The 21,160-nt window shown below is 35.9% G+C and overlaps 2 protein-coding genes across 2 annotated transcripts in view; one reads left to right on the forward strand and one right to left on the reverse strand.

The window, feature by feature from the left end:
• CCDC146 (coiled-coil domain containing 146) overlaps positions 1-21,160 on the reverse strand; it is a 93,369-nt gene that overhangs the window by 52,361 nt on the left and 19,848 nt on the right. The window lies entirely within an intron of this gene.
• FGL2 (fibrinogen like 2) lies at positions 14,479-20,874 on the forward strand. The gene is made up of 2 exons (XM_046021059.1): positions 14,479-15,189; positions 17,324-20,874. The coding sequence occupies exons 1-2, from the start codon at positions 14,574-14,576 to the stop codon at positions 18,028-18,030; spliced, it is 1,323 nt and encodes a 440-aa protein (XP_045877015.1). The 5' UTR covers positions 14,479-14,573; the 3' UTR covers positions 18,031-20,874.

Genomic DNA, 21,160 nt, shown 5'->3' on the forward strand with positions numbered 1-21,160 from the left:
ATACATATAAAACATTCATCCAAGAAAAATAGAATTACACATTTTCCTCAAGTACACATAGAAAATCCCTTGGTTAAATCACATAAAAAGAGACATAAAATTTAAGAAGATTGAAATCATACCAAACATATTTCCAACCACAATGGTAAAAAACTAAAGATTAGCAATGAAACAAAGCTGGAAAGTCATATGAAATATTTAATATGTGAATATTAAACAACATACTACTTCACAAGCAATGGGTCAAATAAATTGAACAGCAAATCAAAATAGGTCTGTTTTGTTTGTCTCAAAACAAAAGAGAGGGGTGCCTGGGTGGCTCAGAGGGTTAAGCCTCTGCCTTCGGCTCAGGTCATGATCTCAGGGTCCTGGGATCGAGCCCCACATCAGGCTCTCTGCTCGGCAGCGAGCCTGCTTTCCACCCTCTCTCTCTGCCTGCCTCTCGGCCTACTTGTGATCTCTCTCTGTCAAATAAATAAATAAAATCTTTTAAAAAAAACAAAAGAGAAAGAAAACACAATATTCTAAAAATATGGAATGCAGCAAAAACATGTTAGAGTAAAATTTATTCTATAAATATTTGTATTAAAAAGAGTTGAAATAAACAACATCATACCATAAGGAACCAGAAAAAGGAGAAACTTAGCTGAAATTTAGCAGAGGAAGGAAATAACAAAGAAAAATCAGAAATAAATAGAGACCAGAATAAACAGTAACAAAACATTGAAAGTGATGACCAGTTTTTCCAAAATAACAAACAAAATTGGCAATATTTTAACTATATTAAGTAGGAAAAAAAGAAGACTCAAAAACCAAAGGGAGAGATGAAGAGAAAACAGAACAACAGATACCATAGAAACACACAGTGTGATAACAGATGACTATAAACAATTCTATACCAACAAATCAGATAACTTAGAAAAAAAAAGGTAATTTCTAAGAACACACAAGTTATCAAGATTGAATCATGAATCTTGCTTGAATCCAAGAAATAGAACATCATCTTAGACCAATAATAAGGATGAAAGTTGAGTTAGGAATCAAAATCTCTCAGCATAGAAAAGCCCAAGACCACAAGGTTTCACTGGTGAATTCTACCAAACATATATAAAAAAAAAAATAATGACAATCTTAATCAAAATGTTACAAACAGGGGAACAGAGGGAACCCATTCAAAATCATTCTGTGAGGCCAGTATTACCCTGATATCAATATCAAAGCAGGATAAAGACAATACGAGAACAAAAAAAAATCTAGTTTGTCTGAAATAAGTATTAATACTTCAGCTTTCTTTTGACATCCATTTGTGTTATAAATGTCTCTCCACCCCCCCTCCCACTTTCAATCTTCAGGTGTCTTTTGGTCTAAAATAAGTCTCTTGTAAGTTCTACTCTTGTTAGTTCACTGGTAAGGGGGCTTTAAATCCTGGCAGCGTATTTGGACAAGCCATTTCATTTTTGTTAAATTTATTCCAAGTATTTTATTTTTTTTGATTCCATTATAAATGGAATTGTTTTCACAATTGCATTTTTAGATTGTTTATGGCTAGTGTGCAGAAGCCATTCAATGTTGTTTACTAAAATCATTAACCATGAAAGTAGAGGACAGCCCTCATCACCCTGAATTTTTAAGTGTTCTATCAATATTTAAATTAGGGCAGAATATCTTTGACCCTCTTGTTCATTTGATGTATCCTGACCATCTAGAACAGGCTGATACTAAAGTACAAACAAGTATTTAATGAATGAGGCCACTATATCTCGTACATTCCTCAAAGTATACATCTTTTCAGGGTTGAAGTCTTGCTTACATGTCTGTCTACCAGACAAAAAGCTCTCTGGAGGCAGGGATCATTTTAGTGCCCCAAGAACCTTGCATAGTACATGGCACATGGCAGGTGCTCAGCACGTGTCTGAAGAACCGAAAAGTCTCTAGCACGGTGGGGGTGTGACATGATGGATTGAATATCTCACAAAAGGAAATTTCAACATACAGCTTTCCCTCTCACATACACGTGTGAATTGGGCCTAGTGATCACCAAGGACATCACCAAGAGAAAATAAAGAGGTCAGTCCAGGAGGGACACCAGCAGCCTGAAGGGTGTTTGTGTGTGTGTGCATGTGTGCACATGTATGCTTGTAGGTAAGAGGATATAAACTTGATATTGATTATTGGAAATTTATGGATTGATTGACTACATGTGGAATATTCATTGTCTCTATAGTTGGGAATGAGATATTAGGTGCTTTTGAATAGAAAATTTGTTCAGACATTTTCTCCTGGCCCCTTGCCATCCAGGGGAAGTCTGCAACTCAATGTGATCTATCTCTAGGGATGCATTACTCAGCCCATAGCTAATACTAATACCTTCAGTAGGTTGATGGGCTTAACTTAAGTACCAGAGAGATTCAAATCCATAATTAAAGCAGAAAACCCAATATTAGAATATTTGAATCCTAAGATGAACTCTTTAAAGGGCAAGATAATAGAATTTTTTATAACCAAATGAGTATCATAAAGTGTTACATTTAAACATAAGGGTAGATCCTAAGCATCTTCTTAGTGTATGTACTAATATGAACCTTTAAGTCACCTTATAAATTTCTTGAAATACTGCAATTGAATGGTAACAGATGGATAGCTATTACCCATGGCAATTATCAAACAAATTATCTTGGAATTTCCTCAGAAAAGGGTGGAATATTCAGAAATTAACAGTTTCCCAAGAAATCTGGTTTCTATGATATTTGGAGACGTATTTTGTTAGCTTGTCTTAGTTTTGGAAAAAGGAAAGAAAACCATGTAATTCCACAAGTATAATTTTAACTTTCTTCACTTGATACCAAACAAAGTAAAAAGAAATGAAAAAAAAAAAGTTAAAAAAAATAAAGATTGTAGCAAATATTTCACCAAACACAGCTGTTTCTAGTTCACTAAGTCCACTATTACAAAATATTTTAATGTGCTTCTGGCAAACACAGATAGCCACATTTCATAGAAATACCACATTTTCAGTTATTCCTGATAGTTTGTAACAGTTTAAGGATATGCAACCATTTCTATAAATTTCTCCTTTTGTCCTCCCTTCCTTCCTTCCTTTCTTCCTCTTTCTTTCTTTTTTCATTACTACAGATTTCTGTTTCAGTAAAAGAGGATAAGACACTACCTAATCTTTAAACACGTGTGAGATAGACCTTAGTCCATGTCATAAGAGCATAGTTCACAACTGCAAACTAGTAGCCAATAGTATAAATACATTCTGCAGATGGTTTTACTATGCACTATTTAAAAACAAAATTAGAAAATTACCTGGCAACATTTAAAAATTGGTAGATTTTACATAAAAATGGAATTTTCAGCTTCTCTTTAAAAATTACTAGATTTGATGACACTGGATTCATACTCCAACATTACAACAATCAATTGGCATTTAGCAGAGGCTGACTTTCAGAGATACTTAAAGAGGCTGACCCTTCAAAAAGGAGCACAGTCTGCCTCACCCATTCCATGTATGGCTCATGTCCTAACACCTTGGCTGTTTCACTTATTTATGTTGCTTTTATGGATATTATAGGCATTTGAGATTAGGACTCTGTACATATTTTATGTTACATGTATATGACATATATTCCTAGAGGTAGAAAATAATTAAGAGAATGAGTCCATTTATAAAACTCTTGCACAAACTTTTTGGAGTATCATATTCCTTGGGATTGTATATGTCTCTTTTGCCTATCTGTGTACCTCCCAGAGCACAAGGGTGTATGACTGCATCATCTGAGTTTAAGAATTTGACAGTTAGGGGCACCTGGGTGTCTCAGTTGGTTAAGCCTCTCCCTTCGACTACGTCATGATTTCAGAGTCTCCAGATCAAGCCCCCACATCAGGCTCCCTGCTTAACAGGAAGTCTGCTTCTGTCTCTGCTCCCCCTCCTGCTCATGCGCATGCTCCCTCTCTCTCCCAAATAAATAGAATTTTTTTAAAAAGAACAGTTTAAAATTTGAGATTTTTTGTTTTTCCATTTTGTCTCCTGATAAATTTATCAAATAAACACGAATCTGATAGTTTTTTGACTAATTGACATATTTAAAAATTATTTAAACTTAAATATTTTATCATTTGGAGGCTGAAATGAATTTTCATTTCAATAAAACACCATGGAACAAAAAAATAAGCTAAAAAGATTATGAAGACACTATGAAAAATTGTCAGCTAAATTTTGTTGGGACTGAAAAACAGGAAACATTCTGTTAACACAAAGGACTTAAAAAAAAAACAAAACTGCAAACATTATCCTTGTAGTTAACTATCCCTTTGGTTCTGCGCCTTATGAGATTTGACAAAACCAAACCAAACCAAACAAAACAAAGCCCTGAATTTGTAAGTGGAGTGCAGATAAATTCTTAACAACTTACTCCAGTAGTTAACCTTTTAGTAGAGGTTTGGGCGAAATAGAAAGTGAGCATCTGGTAATGTAGGCAAATGAGAGAATTATTTCCAGGCAAGTCAGATACCAGCACACTAGGCATTCCAAGAGGGGAGTTAAAGGGACGAAAATAATTTATTTAGAAATAGCAAAATTCGGGGCACCTGGGTGGCTCAGTCAGTTGGGCATCTGACTCTTGGTTTCAGCTCAGATCATGATCTCAGGGTCATGGGATCCATCCCCAAGTTGGGTTCCACGCTCAGCAGGAAGTCTGCTTGAGATTCTCTCTCTCCCTCTGCCCTTCCCCCTGCTTGCATGCTTTCTCTCAATAAATAAATAAATAAAATCTTTTTTAAAAAGTAGCAGCATAAATTGTAACTTGCAGTAAGTTGCAAGACTGGAAGTTTCTTTAATGTATGGACTCCCATACCTAAAGTCCAAGGTCTGCCCCATGTGGAGCTCACAAAGACTTAAGTGAAAGAAACAGTACGTGTGACTGCTTAGCAAATAGCAGTCTTTCAGTAAATATTTACTAATAAATGAGCCATTCCTGAAATGAATTTATTCAATAAATATTTACCAAATGAATGAACACACAGAGTACAAATTAGTCACTCTTCTTTTATCTCTTATTGAAAGTAATGCTTAACATTTATTTATTCATCTATTGAGAGCTTATTATGTGTTATGTTTTGTGTATATTATACCTCACTTAACCCTCATAATCACCCTTTAAATAAGTATTACAATCCAAAATTTCACCCAGGTGGCCCATAAGATGTCTTTTAAAAAATAATTCTTTTAGGGCACCTGGGTGGCTCAGTTGGTTAGGCGACTGCCTTTGGCTCAGGTCATGATCCTGGAGTTCTGGGATCCTGGAGTCTGCTTCTCCTGCTGACCTCTCTACTCTCATGCTCTCTCTCTCTCAAATAAATAAATAAAATCTTTAAAAAAAAATAATTCTTTTAAAAATTTAAACTCTAAGCCAGGCAACACAAACAATCATAGAAAGACAAATGGGAAAAAATTATGGATACAGATTAGTAGATATTGGAGATATTGTCTGCATCATTTTCTTGTACAACAAGGCATGTGAATACAATGCATTTGGGAACTCCCAATTATCTTGAAAGACCTAAAGGAACTGTATTGCTTTCTAAAATCTCAGAAGTGTTATATTAGGAAAGTTTTAGTATGGGTAAATTATATTTTGGTGGCATTTTTCTATAGTCTAGCAACAAATTAAGAGTACTATACAAGTCAATCCAGAATTAGCTAGAAAAGCTAGTCTGGAAATTGGAAGACCTGAGCAGCCTTGGTCAGAGTTGGGCAGATCATTTAGCTTTTCCTAGATCTGTTCACTCATCTGTAAAATGAACAGATTGGTCTTGATCACATGAAACATCATTTCCTGAGGTTTTGTGGCACTGTGAAGAGCTTGCAACACCTGTTTAACATTAAAGTTCCTTTAGTAAACTCTAAGCCCTATTCTGAATATTTTGTATTAATGACTGGAATACATGTTTAGTATATTCACCTTTCACCTGACAATGTTATTTTGCTATTTGCTGTAGTGCTGGTTTTGAAAACATGAAAACTCAAGGAATTAGAAGGAATTAAGTTGTTAAGAAAGTGAATGTTTCCACAACAAAACTGTTTTAAACATTGGGAAATCGGATATGCTGGCTAAAAACTCACACTGTTTGTAAAGTTAAGCTGTTTGGAACTTGTATGTCCTAAAAGTTTGTTTAACTTTGCTAAAGGGCAATATGATAATATAATCTGAAGCGACTAGAGACGCAACTAAGGACACTGTCAAAATGATGGAGAAGGCATTTATTTTTCATGCCCTGATGCTCTGATTCCAATCTTATCCTATAACTTCGTTCTTTCAGTATCAATTCCAGGGAAAAAAAAATCCTATAAAATTGGATTTACATATGGATTTACTACGGTCATTAAACAAAAGATCACGGTACAGCTCCTACCGTGATTCAATTTTGCTCTTTTCCCCCCTCTAGTCTTTTTTGTTTGTCTGTTGTCTTTACCCCACCACCTCTGTCTCACAGGGCTCCACTTCATTCCACTATATTTCAATCTTCTATGTTTGGGTGGGAATGAGAGGGAAAAATTATAGAAGATGGGCACATAATAAGCAGCAGATGTTAGCTATTTGTGGAACAGTGAAGAAAAGCAACTTAAACATGGCCTAGATTCTCCAAGTCAAGGCAAGATCCCCTTCTGGTGCCTGCCTTAGAAAAGAGAAAAGTAAAATCTATTTACTGCTTCTCCCTCCTTATCACCACTTACACTACAGAAGTGAAGATATAAAAAGGAGGGGGAAATAGGAAAGGAGCAAATGTAAAAAGAAGAAAGTTTTAATATATTTACTCTTGTGTTTTGATATTTTCAGTACTACAGCTATGTCTCTATTCTGTGTATTCTGCAGAATTTAGAATTTACTGAATTGACAAAGCCTACGCTCGTTAAATTTGAGGACTAGGGAAGCCTCATAGGCCTTTTGTATGGGATTAGGTTTTCTTTTTAAAATCCCTTTTGTTCTAAACACTTCTTCTGCTTTGTAAATGAAGATCTTAGAGTGGTGGTGGTCAGGAAGATGGGTTAAGAACCAAAGAAATAAGCCTCATAAAGGAGAGAAAGAGGAAGTTTTCTTCTCCACCCAGACAGCATATATTCCAAATAGCACTGATTATTTACAGACACTGTACATCCTTTGTGGTCTAATTTGGAAAAAATGACTTGAAAAGTGACCATTTCAGGAGTAGCAAAAGGAGAGGCCAATGCCATGACATAGTGGGAGGGAAATGAGGGGTACAGGAAAGTCCTGGTGTAGCCGTAGGCCAGACATGCCGCATCTGCCCAGGGCTGGTTCTGGCTTGGACAGGTTCCGCTGCAACTTAAAGCTCCACCTAGTAAGCAACATGTCTGTTTTTTCACCCTTGTTATCTCCAAGCCCGTACAGAGCGCCGTTCAATAAATGCAAAATAAGTATTCATTGACTGGATGAATAGCTAAAACAAAGTAGATCTTTATAGTTTTCCATTGGAATTAGTGATTTAATTAAAGGATAGTCTGTGTTTTGTTTTTTAATATTTTGAGGCTTTGCTGTGCTCTCATATGACTTCTAATGAATACCATTCAGAATCATAAACCGTTACAGTTGAAAGGAGCCTTAGCGATCTCTAACTTGACTTTCTCATATTACAGATATGGAAATTAAAGCTGACTTAAGTGGCAAGAAAGTGGACGTTTCCTCACTAAGCACATGAGTTCCAAGACTACCATCCTAAGGCTCTTTTCACTGTTATCACTTCATGTTATTTTTGAGATGATCCTAGTAATGAAGGAAGATTTAGTTTAAATTTATATTTACATGTGACTGACAAAACTGTTGTATCTGTCTCCTCTTCTTTTTGTGCAGCAACAATGGTTGCAACTAAACTTTGTATCAGTTGTCAAAAGACATGCCAAATCATTGATACATGCAAACATAATCAAAATAACTTTGTATTAAATATACAAACAGAGGAGAGCTTTGATAAATAATAGTGGATACTTAAAAATAAACAAAATAAGGAGCAGGCAGTTTTATATCTTTTGATAATGATCATGAAGTAGTTTCCTCTACCCTGAGAGATTTTCACTGAAAAGAACAGGAAATGACTCAAATCATAGATATTATCAAACAAGAAACAGAAAAGAAATAAACTAAGTAAGATACTGTGGTCCCTCAGAATGCTACACTGTACATGCTTAAAAAGATTTCTTAAGAACTTGGAAGACCTAGTAGTGAATTGCAGCGTTTACTCTTTACATTCAACCCATTTCATAAATTTTCTTTACTTACCAGCACAGTGGGTATCACCTTTAAGTTAACCTTTATAGAGAGTTCACGTGCTATCATTTGTATTTCATAAAACAAACTTGAGTCTTTTAAAAATGAGTCTCAGAGGAAAGACAGATTTAAAAGACATGCATTCAGCATGAAATTATCTAGTTAGCATGGAATTAGTTTAATATTTTCACTTTTCCATAAAAATTTAATTCTTTAAGATGCACACTAGCCTGATGAATGAATTAAAATATTAAAATAAATCCTTTGCTAAATTGTATGTTAACTTACATTTAAATATAGACATTCTAACATATATGACATATAGGATACATTATATAGCTTATAATGTATGTCCATGTAATATATTATACATAATATACATTTGTATATATATAAAATTTTTAAATGGCAAATAAACCAATACCCCAAGGAATGCAAGTGCTGAAACAGGTAGAACCAAATTAGCCATCTCAGCTTAGAATGAATGAACAGACATTTCCAAGAATTTAAAGCTATGGATTTTGTAACAACATACATTCAGTCCTCATTATTCATGGATTATGTGTTTGCAAATTCACCTGCTCATTAAAATTTGTTTGTAACCTCAAGATAATACTCGCAGGCTTTGGGGATCATTTGTAGACATCCCTAGAATGGTGAACATTTTGAGTTGTCCAATGCGCAGCTGAGCTCAAAGGCGACACTCTGCTGTCTTGCTTTAGTTCTCATACTGTAAACAAGTGTCCTTTCTGTGGTCTAAGGGCCACGTTTTCCACAGTTTTGTGCTTTTAGTTGGTGATTTCACTGTTGAAAAAGGGTCTCTGAGCTTAGTGTTAAAGGGCTGCCTAGTGTTCCTAAGTACAAGAAAGTTGTGATGCACCTTATGGAGACAATACCTGTGTTAGATAAGATCCCTTCGGCCATGAATTATAGTTCTGTTGGTCACGAGTTCCATGTAAATGAGTCAACAATATAAAATGAGATGTTTTTAAACAGAAACACTTTTAAAACAAGGTCATGTATTGATCGGTTGACAAAAATACTATGACCAGAGGCTCACAGAAACCTAAGCCACTATGTCCCTTGGAAGCAATGGTTCAGTATTTGCTAATTCAGGGTTTGCAGTGATTTTATAGGAAATAACTACCAGAAACCTCTCAATGAGAGACAAAGAGAATGTGCAGAAAGTCATGATCTGAAACAAAAGAAGAAAGACACAATATGATTTTCATGATTTCTTTACTATGTTTTTATTGTTTGTTTTGTTTCAGGAATAAAAAAGAAGATCAATTTTTGATAAAGAAATAAAAATAAATACATTTTGTTTCTCCAACATTGGTTATATGAAGTTTTCTAAGTCTCTGGAAATCAGATGATAGCAAAATTAGATGTCATGCCCCATGGATCTCTTGGATCCATCATGATCCCTGGCTTGGTGTGGGGTACCTGGTAAAAGAGATTCTGTTGATAGATGATGACTTATGGACATCTCAAGACTCCCATGGGATATTCTAATTTCATAAAACTTTAGCTGAGGAGCCCTGAGTACCTCACTGAGGATCTGGGCCATTAGCACATGAAATAACTATATATTCTGTAGTTTCTTAAAGAGCAGACCCTTGGATGTTTCTCTCCTATACTTCTTTAGAACCAGAACCCTTAAGGATTCACATAATGGATCTTTGATAGTAGGTCAATACTGGAGGGAATCCTAGTCTGCATTTATGCTAGTGAGGTACTTGCAAGACAGACCAAAGAAACTCTCAATTATTATTCTAGTTTTAATAAAAATTAGGAAATTCTTGATATCTCTATGGGTTGCTGAAATCAGGATATTGTTTAAGGTTCTTTCTGTGAAATTTATAATGAACTAGGACTAAGACCCTAAGGAATATTAAAATAAACAGTATTTACTTTTGACATTTCAAATCAAGTAGTTTAAAAAGTGAATGTTTTAAGTTCTTTATCCTAAAAAGACATATTCCCTAAGGTATAATCAAATGCTCTTGAATTTAATAAACCAGAAACTGAATATGTTAATAAATATTATATCTGTGAAAATATCTCAATGCTATAAGTAATGATTGTCATAGTAACTTCCTTTGGTACAAATAAAGACATAAAGTGTTTCCTTTAAAAAAAAAAACTGCATTAGAGGAAATGGAAATTTACTTTTGAAATCTGACCCAAATACGGTAAATGCAGATCCTCCCTTGAATATACTTTGAATAAGAAAGCAATAAAGAAGTCTGAATACATTCTGAATATAGACTGGTGTAATTAATTTTCATATGTGGCTTATAGAAATTCCGTCATTTGTTGGTGCTAAATAATTTGTTTAGAACTGAAAAACAAATCTGTAAATGGGAATAATGTGTCAGTTCTGAGTTGAAGGCAGATGTGGGGACGAAGGGAAGACTCTGATGCTGACATGAAGAATCAGTGGTTGATACTCAAGTCAGGGTAGTTGGGGCATGAGAAAATACAGAAAGACTTGCCAGCAAAAGGGAGGAGGCAAAAGGTAAAAGTCAGATGATGGCAGTTGCACAGGGGCTGAGGACAAAGAGTCAGCTCTTCAAATTTTTGATTATTTGGGAGCAGTCTGCTTGAAACCTTCTCTTCTAGTCTTTGCAACAATACACTCTTCTGGTTCTTGTCTTATTTCTTTGACCATCCTCTGGGTTCTTATGGTTTCAAGTTGATTTCCACATGTATTCTGGGATGATTTCATATCAAGATGTCCAACTGTTTGGTAGATATTTCTATATAATGGCTTGTCAATGTATTCAGAACCGAACTGGTACTCCCACACTCTCTCCAACCTACTGCTCACTCCCTACTCTCATTGCCACATTACTTAACTTCAACCAGGGTCATATTTCATAATTCTCCATTTGCCTCCATTTCTGACCAGTGATCTATCTACAACTCCTTGGTAATAATGTCTGCAACCCCTTTACCACCCTTCCTGCCATCACACTAATACCTCTCACCTAGAACTCCCATTTCCTATTGGTTTCTAGTTGAAGATCCCTTCCTAAAAATGGTCCTGGGGTTGGTGAGGGGGAGGTTCCTATTGTTAACTAACATTTGAAAAATGCAGCATACATCACTTTATTCTTGGCCAGCCATAACACACTTTAGCATATGACTGATATTTCTCAGATCCATTTGTCCTGAAAGTATTCATCAGCATCTAGTTACTCATGTTCCAGGAAACACAATTTGGGAAGCAAGAACTTGGACTATTTAAACGGCCTCTAAACTGTTCTCTTGCCTAATCATTCCCTTTCCACTACATCAAGTATTACATCAAGTATTTTATTGACAGATTAATTTCTCTAAAGTGTTTAATGGGTCAAAACCTTCACTGGCTCCCCATTGATCTAAGCAGTGGTTAAGCACCAGGCTCCCCCACAACCTGGTACCAATACACCTCTCCTGTATTATTTGCCCCCTATGTGGCAGTGTGGCATGGGAGAAAAGACATGAACTTTGGAGTCAGATACAGGTTCAAATTCCAAATCTGTCTCTTAAAAATTGTAAAACAGGCAAGTATTTAAAACTTTGAGCCCTTTCTCTGCTCTCCTGCAAGTGCTCGTGGTACCTGTAGAGATGGGAGGATGTAGTGACATAGTATTGGTGAAAGCTTCTCGAATACTTATAGCACACCCTCTCTGGCCCCAGGGGTTATAAACTCATTAGTCAGGTTGAACCTCTTTCATATAGTCACTTAGTGTCTGTCTGCAGTAAGTGACTAGTGATTTTTTTTTTAAATTAAGAACCCAGACAATCACCTGACAGTGTCACTGATAACTGACTAACGAAGCAGTTCCCTACCCTAATCTGGGGAATTGTTTATGGGTCCTCAGTGGACAGGAGCCAGTTCCCACAGCACATCTAAGCTTTTGCAGAGGAGCGATGCCGCGGCCGGTGGCTAGGTGGGGCTGCAGGGCTCAAGAATCAGCAGCAGTGCTTGGAAAGCAAATGCTTGATTCAAAGAGAAGAAACAGAGCCCATGGCAAGAGTCAGAGGGCTGAACTTTTGTTAGATTCGGAAACTTTTAAAAGTGCTTATGATTTACTTCAAAGTCCAACGGGAAGAAAACTCAAGGTCCTCAACAGCCCTGCCTAAGAAGGAAAAAAGGGATTTTTGTTTGATTTGTTCACTAGTGTAAACTAAGTGCCTGAAGAGTGTCTTCCATGTCAAGGAAGCTAATATATGGTGGCTGGAGGGATGGAGGGATGGGGGATGAACGAATGAATAAATGAATGAGGCCGGTGCATGCATTTTATATATGATCTAGCACAGTGCTGAATATATATAGAAGGTGCTTAATAAATAATTAACTGGGTAAATATATAGATTGTACCCTAGCCAGTTAAGGGTGTTTAGTAATGTACATTAAACTAAATATTATTCCTATATCTTTCTACTTTATGAAATATTTTTATGTATTATCTATACTATCATCATTCTCTTTCTTTTAAAATAATCTATCTATTCACCTACTTCTCCCTTTACAACAAGAGAGTGTCACAGCTTAAAAGCACGTGAGGAGAGAAAGTGAAATTAAGAGATTAACTAGATATTTTTAGTCAGAAAGTTAAAAGATTTTGTCTAAATTGGTTTGACTGCATTGAATGGAATGAAGAGATAACAAACTCCATTTTTTAAAAAAGTTGGAAGAAGATGGAGGAAAATGAAGCATAAGGTGTGCAGAACATGTTCGACAAATTTGTTGCGAAAGAATGCTACTTGTAACACCATATTTGGTACACACTTCGTTCAAAGTTTTCATAATTATCATTCTTGTATAAGGAAAAACAGCCAGATAACCCCTTCACAGCTATAGAAACCCAGGCTCAGTAAAGGTAATGATCTATCCCTCCAGTAAGAGGTAGAGCCAGGGATGGAATCCAGTTCTTCGGAGTAAATACAATTGCCAAAGTGTAAAGTGAGCCTGCCATATTTAGAACATGGAGAATTAGGGTGAAGAGTGTAATTGGCTGGAGTGAAGGGGGGTTATAGAGAAATGTCACAGGACATCAAGTTAAAGAAATAAGTAGGAGATAGATTATAGAGTACCTTGAGTAATGCAATAAAGAATTGGGATTTTTATCCATATCATTTATTTTGGAATTATTTTTAAAGCCAAAAATTCCTTTTTAAAATAAGAAACCTTATGAGATGTCGAGATGCAAAACAAATTAAAAAGTAGGTGGTTTCTCCAACTGAAGCTGTTCCCCCTTCCTGCCCCTTAGCTACTGAGGAGAAAAGGTAGAAAACTGCAAAAAAAAAAAAAAAAAAAAAAAAAACGTTTAAACCAAGAAAAGTTTGAAAAGGCAAAGAGTGCTGATGTGTGTTTGGGCAAAGCCGTGACAGAGCTAGTGGCAGAGGGATCCATCGTGGGAGGCAGAGAGCACGGCCACAGGGTTGCTATTGGGAGGGGAAGGCACAGATGTTGGGGAGAGGAGGAGAATCAGAACAGAGCCAGGAAAAGTTCAAAGATTAGCTCATGGGCAACTGCAGAATGCGACTGTACAATCATAAAAATGGTGAAGGTGAAGGAGAAGGCTGCTGGTTTTGATCAAAGGCAATGGTGTACTTTTACATGTGTTTTTGTCAGATAGATGTTTCCTCTACACTGTGCTAGGGCCAGAGAATGGAAGTGAACCCCTTTTTCTTCTACCAGTTTTCTTTCCTTTTTCAAAGAAATGAAGCAAAAATGCATCGCATCAATCAGAAAACTGTGCTTCTTGGCATATATCTAAAAAATTTCAAGTGCTTACTGTTTCTTTCACCTGAAAGTCTAACATGAAAAATATACAGAATCCTCCATGATCCCCTTCTAAAAAGGAAAAAAGAAAGGCCATTTCCATTTTTGTAAACTTTCTGTTCTTCCATCTGGATAACTAGTACATTCATTTTTCTCTTTAAAAGCTAGTTGTTCCCAATGGCATTAAGTACAATTTATTTTAAGGATAATTACTGTGAAATCCAAGATTTTTTTTTCTTGTGCTTTAGAAACTAAATGATAAAAGTGAAACGTGACGGATATAGGCATCCAATCAAATCCAGTAATTCTGATGCATGTTATTCTGAGAATCAGTAACAGGTCTTGGCAAGCTGCGTGTGAAGAGTACAGGCTCCTCTTCCTCTGTTTCTGAAACTGGTGATGCAAGCGCTCCCGCCCTTTTCTGAGAACACAGAACGCCTGACTCAGGCAGGCAGCAGCGGCTGCTCTTAAAACCGTGCATCCCTGCTGGGGTGAGTGCTGCCGCCGCAAACATGAAGCCCGCCAGCTGGTGCTGGCTGAGCTGGGCTGTCCTTGCCGCTTTCAGCTTGTTGGTTGCAGCAAACAATGAAACGGAGGAAATTAAAGATGAAAGGGCCAGGGATGCCTGCCCGATGAGACTAGAAAGCAGAGGGAAATGCGAGGAGGGTGGCGAATGCCCCTACCAGGTGAGCCTGCCCCCTTTGATGATTCAGCTCCCCAGGCAGTTCAGCAGGATCGAGGAGGTGTTCAAGGAAGTCCAGAACCTCAAGGAAATGGTAAATACCCTGAAGAAATCGTGCCAGGACTGCAAATTGCAGGCTGACGACAGCCGGGCCCCTGGCAGAAATGGACTGCTGTCACCTAGCCCAGGATCCCTGGGAGATGCCGATGACAACAGAGTTCAAGAATTAGAGAGTGAGGTGAACAAGCTGTCCTCTGATCTCAAGAATGCAAAGGAGGAGATCGACCTGCTTCAGGGTCGCCTGGAGAAGCTCAATCTTGTAAATATGAACAACATAGAAAGTTATGTTGATAGCAAAGTGGCAAATCTAACTTCGGTAGTCAACAGTTTGGACGGCAAGTGTTCATCCAAGTGTCCCATTCAAGAAGAAATACAGTCACGTCCAGGTAGGTACAATGTCTTCTTATCACTTGTGCATGCATATTATATAGCTATACAGTATCTGTAAACATTAACCTGAGCAAATAAGTTGAATGCGCGACAGATGAAATAAAGTAAGCCTTTTATTCATCAAGCTAGTACAGGAAAAACTAATGTCTTTGTAAGTGTGACCACCGAAACGATCTAAGACTAAATTACAAAAATCATAATTAGTTCTGTATCCTGTGAAAGCACTTCCAATTTCAAGGAGCTTATTTGCTAATGCCAGAGCTGCTCACAAACTGAAGAACAGAGACATTAATTCTTAATGTTTCAGTGCATTTAACATCTCTTCACTGACATGTTTGAAAACAATGGAGATAGTGCAGTATTTCCAGTTATGCTTTGTTCGTTGGAAATCAGTTTCCTGTGGTTGGCTGACTACTCCTTCTCATGTGGCCACAAGGAATCCTTGAAAGATTTTACACTATCTGCAGTTCATAATCCCAACTATCTAGTGAAAATAGATGGAATAAAAGCAGCTATGTGGCTTCATGTGTGTGCAGAACTTTTTGCTTCGTGGCCCCAAACATTTTAAGAGGAGAATTTTGGCATGCCAGAAGACCACAGATTTAACTACTACTTCTTAACTGCTTTACTACTACTATGCCCACAAATTTCTAGCTTTGGCACTGGTTCCTCTCAATTCTGGCTTTCTACCTGAGTTCCTGGGACACTGCTGCTGATGGTCTTGCTACACTTTGGAAAGGCATTCCTGCATTGGACCTCCACTTACCATGAGTGTTAAATTGAAGGGATGTGGTGCCTGGCACAAAGATCACATTCATTTGGAACAAGCACCTCGTGTGTGCTCCAACCCTAGGGAATCTGCCAGGGATCTGAAGGTGAGGCAGGGCTTTCAAGGACCACTGTTGCTAATACTCCTGGGAGCCTGTATCTGAATGTATCCTGCACTGCAAGGCAGAGAGAGGCTCATGTCTTAGTGCCATCTCTGGGCACACATTAGATTCCATGCTGCATGGCTACTTGTAATAATAGGCACAAGATTCAGTCATCTATTTCTGTACTAAAAGTTTGGGGGAAGTATTGGAATACTTTGAGTTCTAAACACACATGAGTAGATTTTCTTGTGCCTCTGAGTAGTTCATATTAAATTTGCCTTATCTGGCCCAGATCTTTCTAAGAAATATTTGAGAGTAAATATCTGTATTTGATTCCTACAGATCCATGGTAACTGATAATTATACTTATCCTGGACATAACCACCTGTTGTTTCTTTCTAGAAACCAAACATATGAAACACTGGCTAAACACTTCCCAAGTAATAAATTCAGGATAAGAACACCAGTATATTATTAAAATTTTTTTTTTTTACTTGATCTTCTTTATTTAGTTGTCAAGTGAGTAAAACAAATGGGAATTTATGATCCATTTCTGTATGTTAGAATTTTAACACATCATTTGGAACATATATCCTCTAAAATTTTATGACAGGACAGTATTGGCCTCTTGAGGTGAAAGGAAATAGAAAGAAACTTGTGCTTTTTCTGTATATGTGGAATGCAGTTCAGGGGAGTTGGAAGCATCTGACCTTTAGGACCAAGGAATGCAGTAATTACAAGAACAAGCCTCATAGCCAGCCAGATCTCAGGATGTGTCCTGGTTCTGCCACTTAATGCTTCTGTGAACTTGGGAGAGTCACTGACTCTCTTTGAGCCTAAATGTCCTCACCGACAGATTGGAAATAATACCTACATCATAAGGTCAATGTGCAGAGTAAGTGTGAAAATGTTAAGTCTTTGGCAGAATGCCTAGAACACATACGTAGCACTCACTAAATATTAACTATGTTACTAAAACTACTTTATTGATGAGGATCTTGTTGTACACTGTGAACATTAGCACTATGATTACCAGCCCAGAGTCATGCTGGAGAGCCTTGACTGGTTTTATAACACCAAGTTCTTATTCTGAGGCCTTAATAAACATTTGCTAAACAGGTTCAAGTAAGTTTTGCAGAGCAAGGTTGCATTAACACCTTCGATTGAATTATCAAACTGCTTTTGTAAATACAAGAAATTTTAAGATGCATAGTTTTTATTAACAGAGTCTGATGCCTTTCTCTTCTTCCCCCTTCAGTTCAACACCTAATATATAAAGATTGCTCTGACTACTACGCAATAGGCAAAAGAAGCAGTGAGATCTACAGAGTTACACCAGATCCCAAAAACAGTAGCTTCGAAGTTTTCTGTGACATGGAGACAATGGGGGGAGGCTGGACTGTGCTGCAGGCCCGTCTCGACGGAAGTACCAACTTCACCAGAATGTGGCGAGACTACAAAGTAGGTTTTGGCAATCTCCGAAGAGAATTTTGGCTGGGGAACGATAAAATTCACCTTTTGACCAAGAGTAAGGATATGATTCTAAGAATAGATCTCGAAGACTTTAATGGCGTCAAGCTCTATGCCTTATATGATCAGTTTTATGTGGCCAATGAGTTTCTCAGATACCGTTTACACGTCGGTAACTATAATGGCACAGCTGGAGATGCCTTACATTTCAGTAAACATTACAACCATGATCTGAAGTTCTTCACTACCCCAGATAGGGACAATGATCGATATCCCTCTGGGAACTGTGGGCTCTATTACAGTTCAGGCTGGTGGTTTGATGCATGTCTTTCTGCAAACTTAAATGGCAAATATTATCACCAAAAATACAGAGGTGTCCGTAATGGGATTTTCTGGGGCACCTGGCCTGGGATAAGTGAGGCACAGCCTGGTGGCTACAAGTCCTCCTTCAAAGAGGCCAAAATGATGATTAGACCAAAGCACTTTAAACCATAAATCACTAATGCTCATTTCTCTCAGTATTCATTACCTAACAGGGTAATTAATTCTTTCAGCACTTTGGAATGTATTTCATACTCCTTTTCTATGACTAAAAATTTATCTCTAAGCAGTGGGTTCTTATGCTACACAGCTTTAAAATAAAGCTAAAAAAAATACATTTTAAAGGAGTTCTTTGTTGCTGTTACACTGTTATCCACATGAATACTTGCAAAAGCAAGTGGGATTATTGAGAATTACACGAGTAGATTTATGATTTTTCTTAATTTCTATAGTTGAAAAGTTTTCTATTTACTTGTATTACTCACTATAATTATGAAATCATTGTTTATTTAGCAGGCTGAATTCTTACACAAGTAATCTGAATTTTTATTATGACTTAGAGACATTTAAAGGTAGATCACTCTTTTTAGGCTGTCCTCAGTGATTGGGTATTTCTTTGTCTCTGAATACCCTAATCCTCATTCTGAGATAAACTTTCTCAACTTACGACATTTACTTTGGTTCAGGAAGACCCTACAGCATTTTGGTTCTCAGATGAAGGGATGGAGATATATATATATATATATATATACATATATATATATATATACATACATATATATAAAACCTGCCCAGGTATTATTTGTGAAATGTAAAATATTTGTCATTTAAAATATTTTAAAAGTGGTAGAATGATGTCACTCCTAAAAGCATTCAGAAAATTCAACCATAAAGACCCTGGTTTAAAGGTAATTAATTCACAGTTAATAACGCTTTAGGTGTTGCATGGTGAAAACTGCTTTAATATAAAAATTCACTTCCTTTGCTCTGTATGCACAATGGTTTTTAATTTAAGATTGTTCACTACTGTGCGTGACTACTGGTAGGCTTTCTTTTGGAAGGATAGGTATGGGTGGGGAATAAGGCATGTATTTATAGACTAGAATATTCTGAAGGCCAAAGCATTCATATCCAAAGCAATAATTTTATTAAGTGATTCACTTCATTAAAGCTAAGTTTTATAGGACATATAAAATTTGAAATATATAGTACTTTAAATATTATGTATTTTAATCATAACTCTGGTGTATTGCTTATTTTTTTTAGAAATTTAAATACAAGTGTTTATTTTTTTAACCAAACTAAAATATCTGAAACTTTTATAATTCACCAATTCTGGAGTGTAGGTATCATTTTTAACTACAAAAGTAGTGTGTTAAATTTCATCACCGTAAAAAACGATCATTTCAGAGAGAACAGTAGAATCCTGTTGAACATTTAAAAAATACTCTAGAATAAAATTTGTATAAAATAATGTATATGAGTCATAGAAATATAATCTTTAATTTCTAGTTTTTTTCTACTGCCATAACCAAGGTTTCAAAATAAACTCATGAAGATGCAACTTTACTCCTTTGAAAATGATTAAGGAGGATAGTTGCTTTAGGTAACAAATTAACTTTTTCAAATATTGCCCTCTACAGAAAATTCTAACTAAAGAGAAGCACAATATTCTTTTAAAAAATATATGTATGACATACAAAGTTTTCAGGTATAGATGATAAAAATTAGGTTATTATGAACACTATTAAAATGTTAAAGCAAGATAAATGCAGATAGAATTATGAGACCAAAATGTAAAATATCATTGTAGATTTCAAAGACTTCATATCTACTCAATAGTTTAATAAATGTAAATGTCACTGATTTACTCTTCATTCTCTCTTTTAAAAAAGATTACACAGATTTTTATATTATACAATGTATTTATTTCAGATAAGAAGATTTTCATTTACTATATATAATTATTAATATGTGTAGGTTTAAGTAAATTTCTGTGATCAAAAACTGACTAATGAGGCCAGATCCTATCCTCTAAAACTTCTATTTCTCACAATGAAAAAAAGAAAAAAAAATGGACTCTTCACGAAATAATATTTCAAAAGAAAAGTAGTAGCTCATACAGTGAGTGTCCATCAACTTAATGGGAACAGGGTATCATTTCAGGAGATTTGACAAATAATTCATTAATCCATGTAAATACTCAAAAGCTTGTCCTCTTATTTTTCCACCTTATTTCAAAGGATCAAATTTTATTTTCCATTAACTTTTATGGTATTTTCCTAATAAAAAGTTTTATGACATAGAAATTCCTTTTTGGAATCATTTTTTTTTTCATTTCATGTCTTTTATAGAATGTATATTATACTTTGATCATCTTTAACATGTTGATGAAAATAGATTATATCTGAGAGTCTTTTGCCTTAACTATTCACTAATATATGTAAATGTTCATAAATGTGGATTATTAACAAATATTTCAGTCTTTGTTCCATTTTAAATGCTAATATTTATCTTAATTAAGACTTTATTTCTAAGCTTTATCATTCTTTGAAAATGTTGACTAAAATTCGTCCTTAGAAATTCCAAGTGAAACTAATTCACTCATTGCTGAGAAGAAAAATCAAATTTTTCTTATAAACAGTAATGCTTCAAATGAACTAATGACATATCTGTCCAGTAAAAAAAAAAGCTTAGGTATACAAAGTATGAAAGATATCCTAGAAACAAAATTTTCTGGTCCTTATTTTTGAATGGTTACTCAAGGAAAGGTTTTAAAAGTAAAAGTGATGGGTAATGTCATCATGATAAGCTTTTGTTTATAATTCTTTTTTTTTATGTAAAAGTAGGCTAATGTCTTTAACAATCCTGTAAAATAAAAGATTTAATCTTCACAATTGTTTATTTTTGCAATGTGGAAACATTAAATATTACTGTTTGTAAAATAATATTTATATATTTACTCTTGTCTGAAAAGTTGCATAGTGTTCACCTAATTAGACTTTACTTTTGACTCTATAAAGATTTTAACGAGTGTTCTTTCATTAACAGGAAGACAGGCAAATACAGGAACACCATTCTCTTATTTCCCTCCATAACACTGTTGACACATTGGAAATCAGAAAGTTTCAGTTTCCTTTTGTAGCATTCAGCTCCATCTTTTTCCATCATTAGCGTTGCTGCGCTGGCTCAGCCCTTATCAACTCCTTTGGATAATGCAAACGCTCTCTCACAGTGACGCATGCCCCCAGTTTCAATCTGTTGCAAAATACCCTCCATTTCACTGTCAGAGGGACTATTCAGA

The sequence above is a fragment of the Meles meles genome, chromosome 10, assembly GCF_922984935.1.
Source record: "Meles meles chromosome 10, mMelMel3.1 paternal haplotype, whole genome shotgun sequence".
Classification (NCBI taxonomy): Eukaryota; Metazoa; Chordata; class Mammalia; order Carnivora; family Mustelidae; genus Meles; species Meles meles.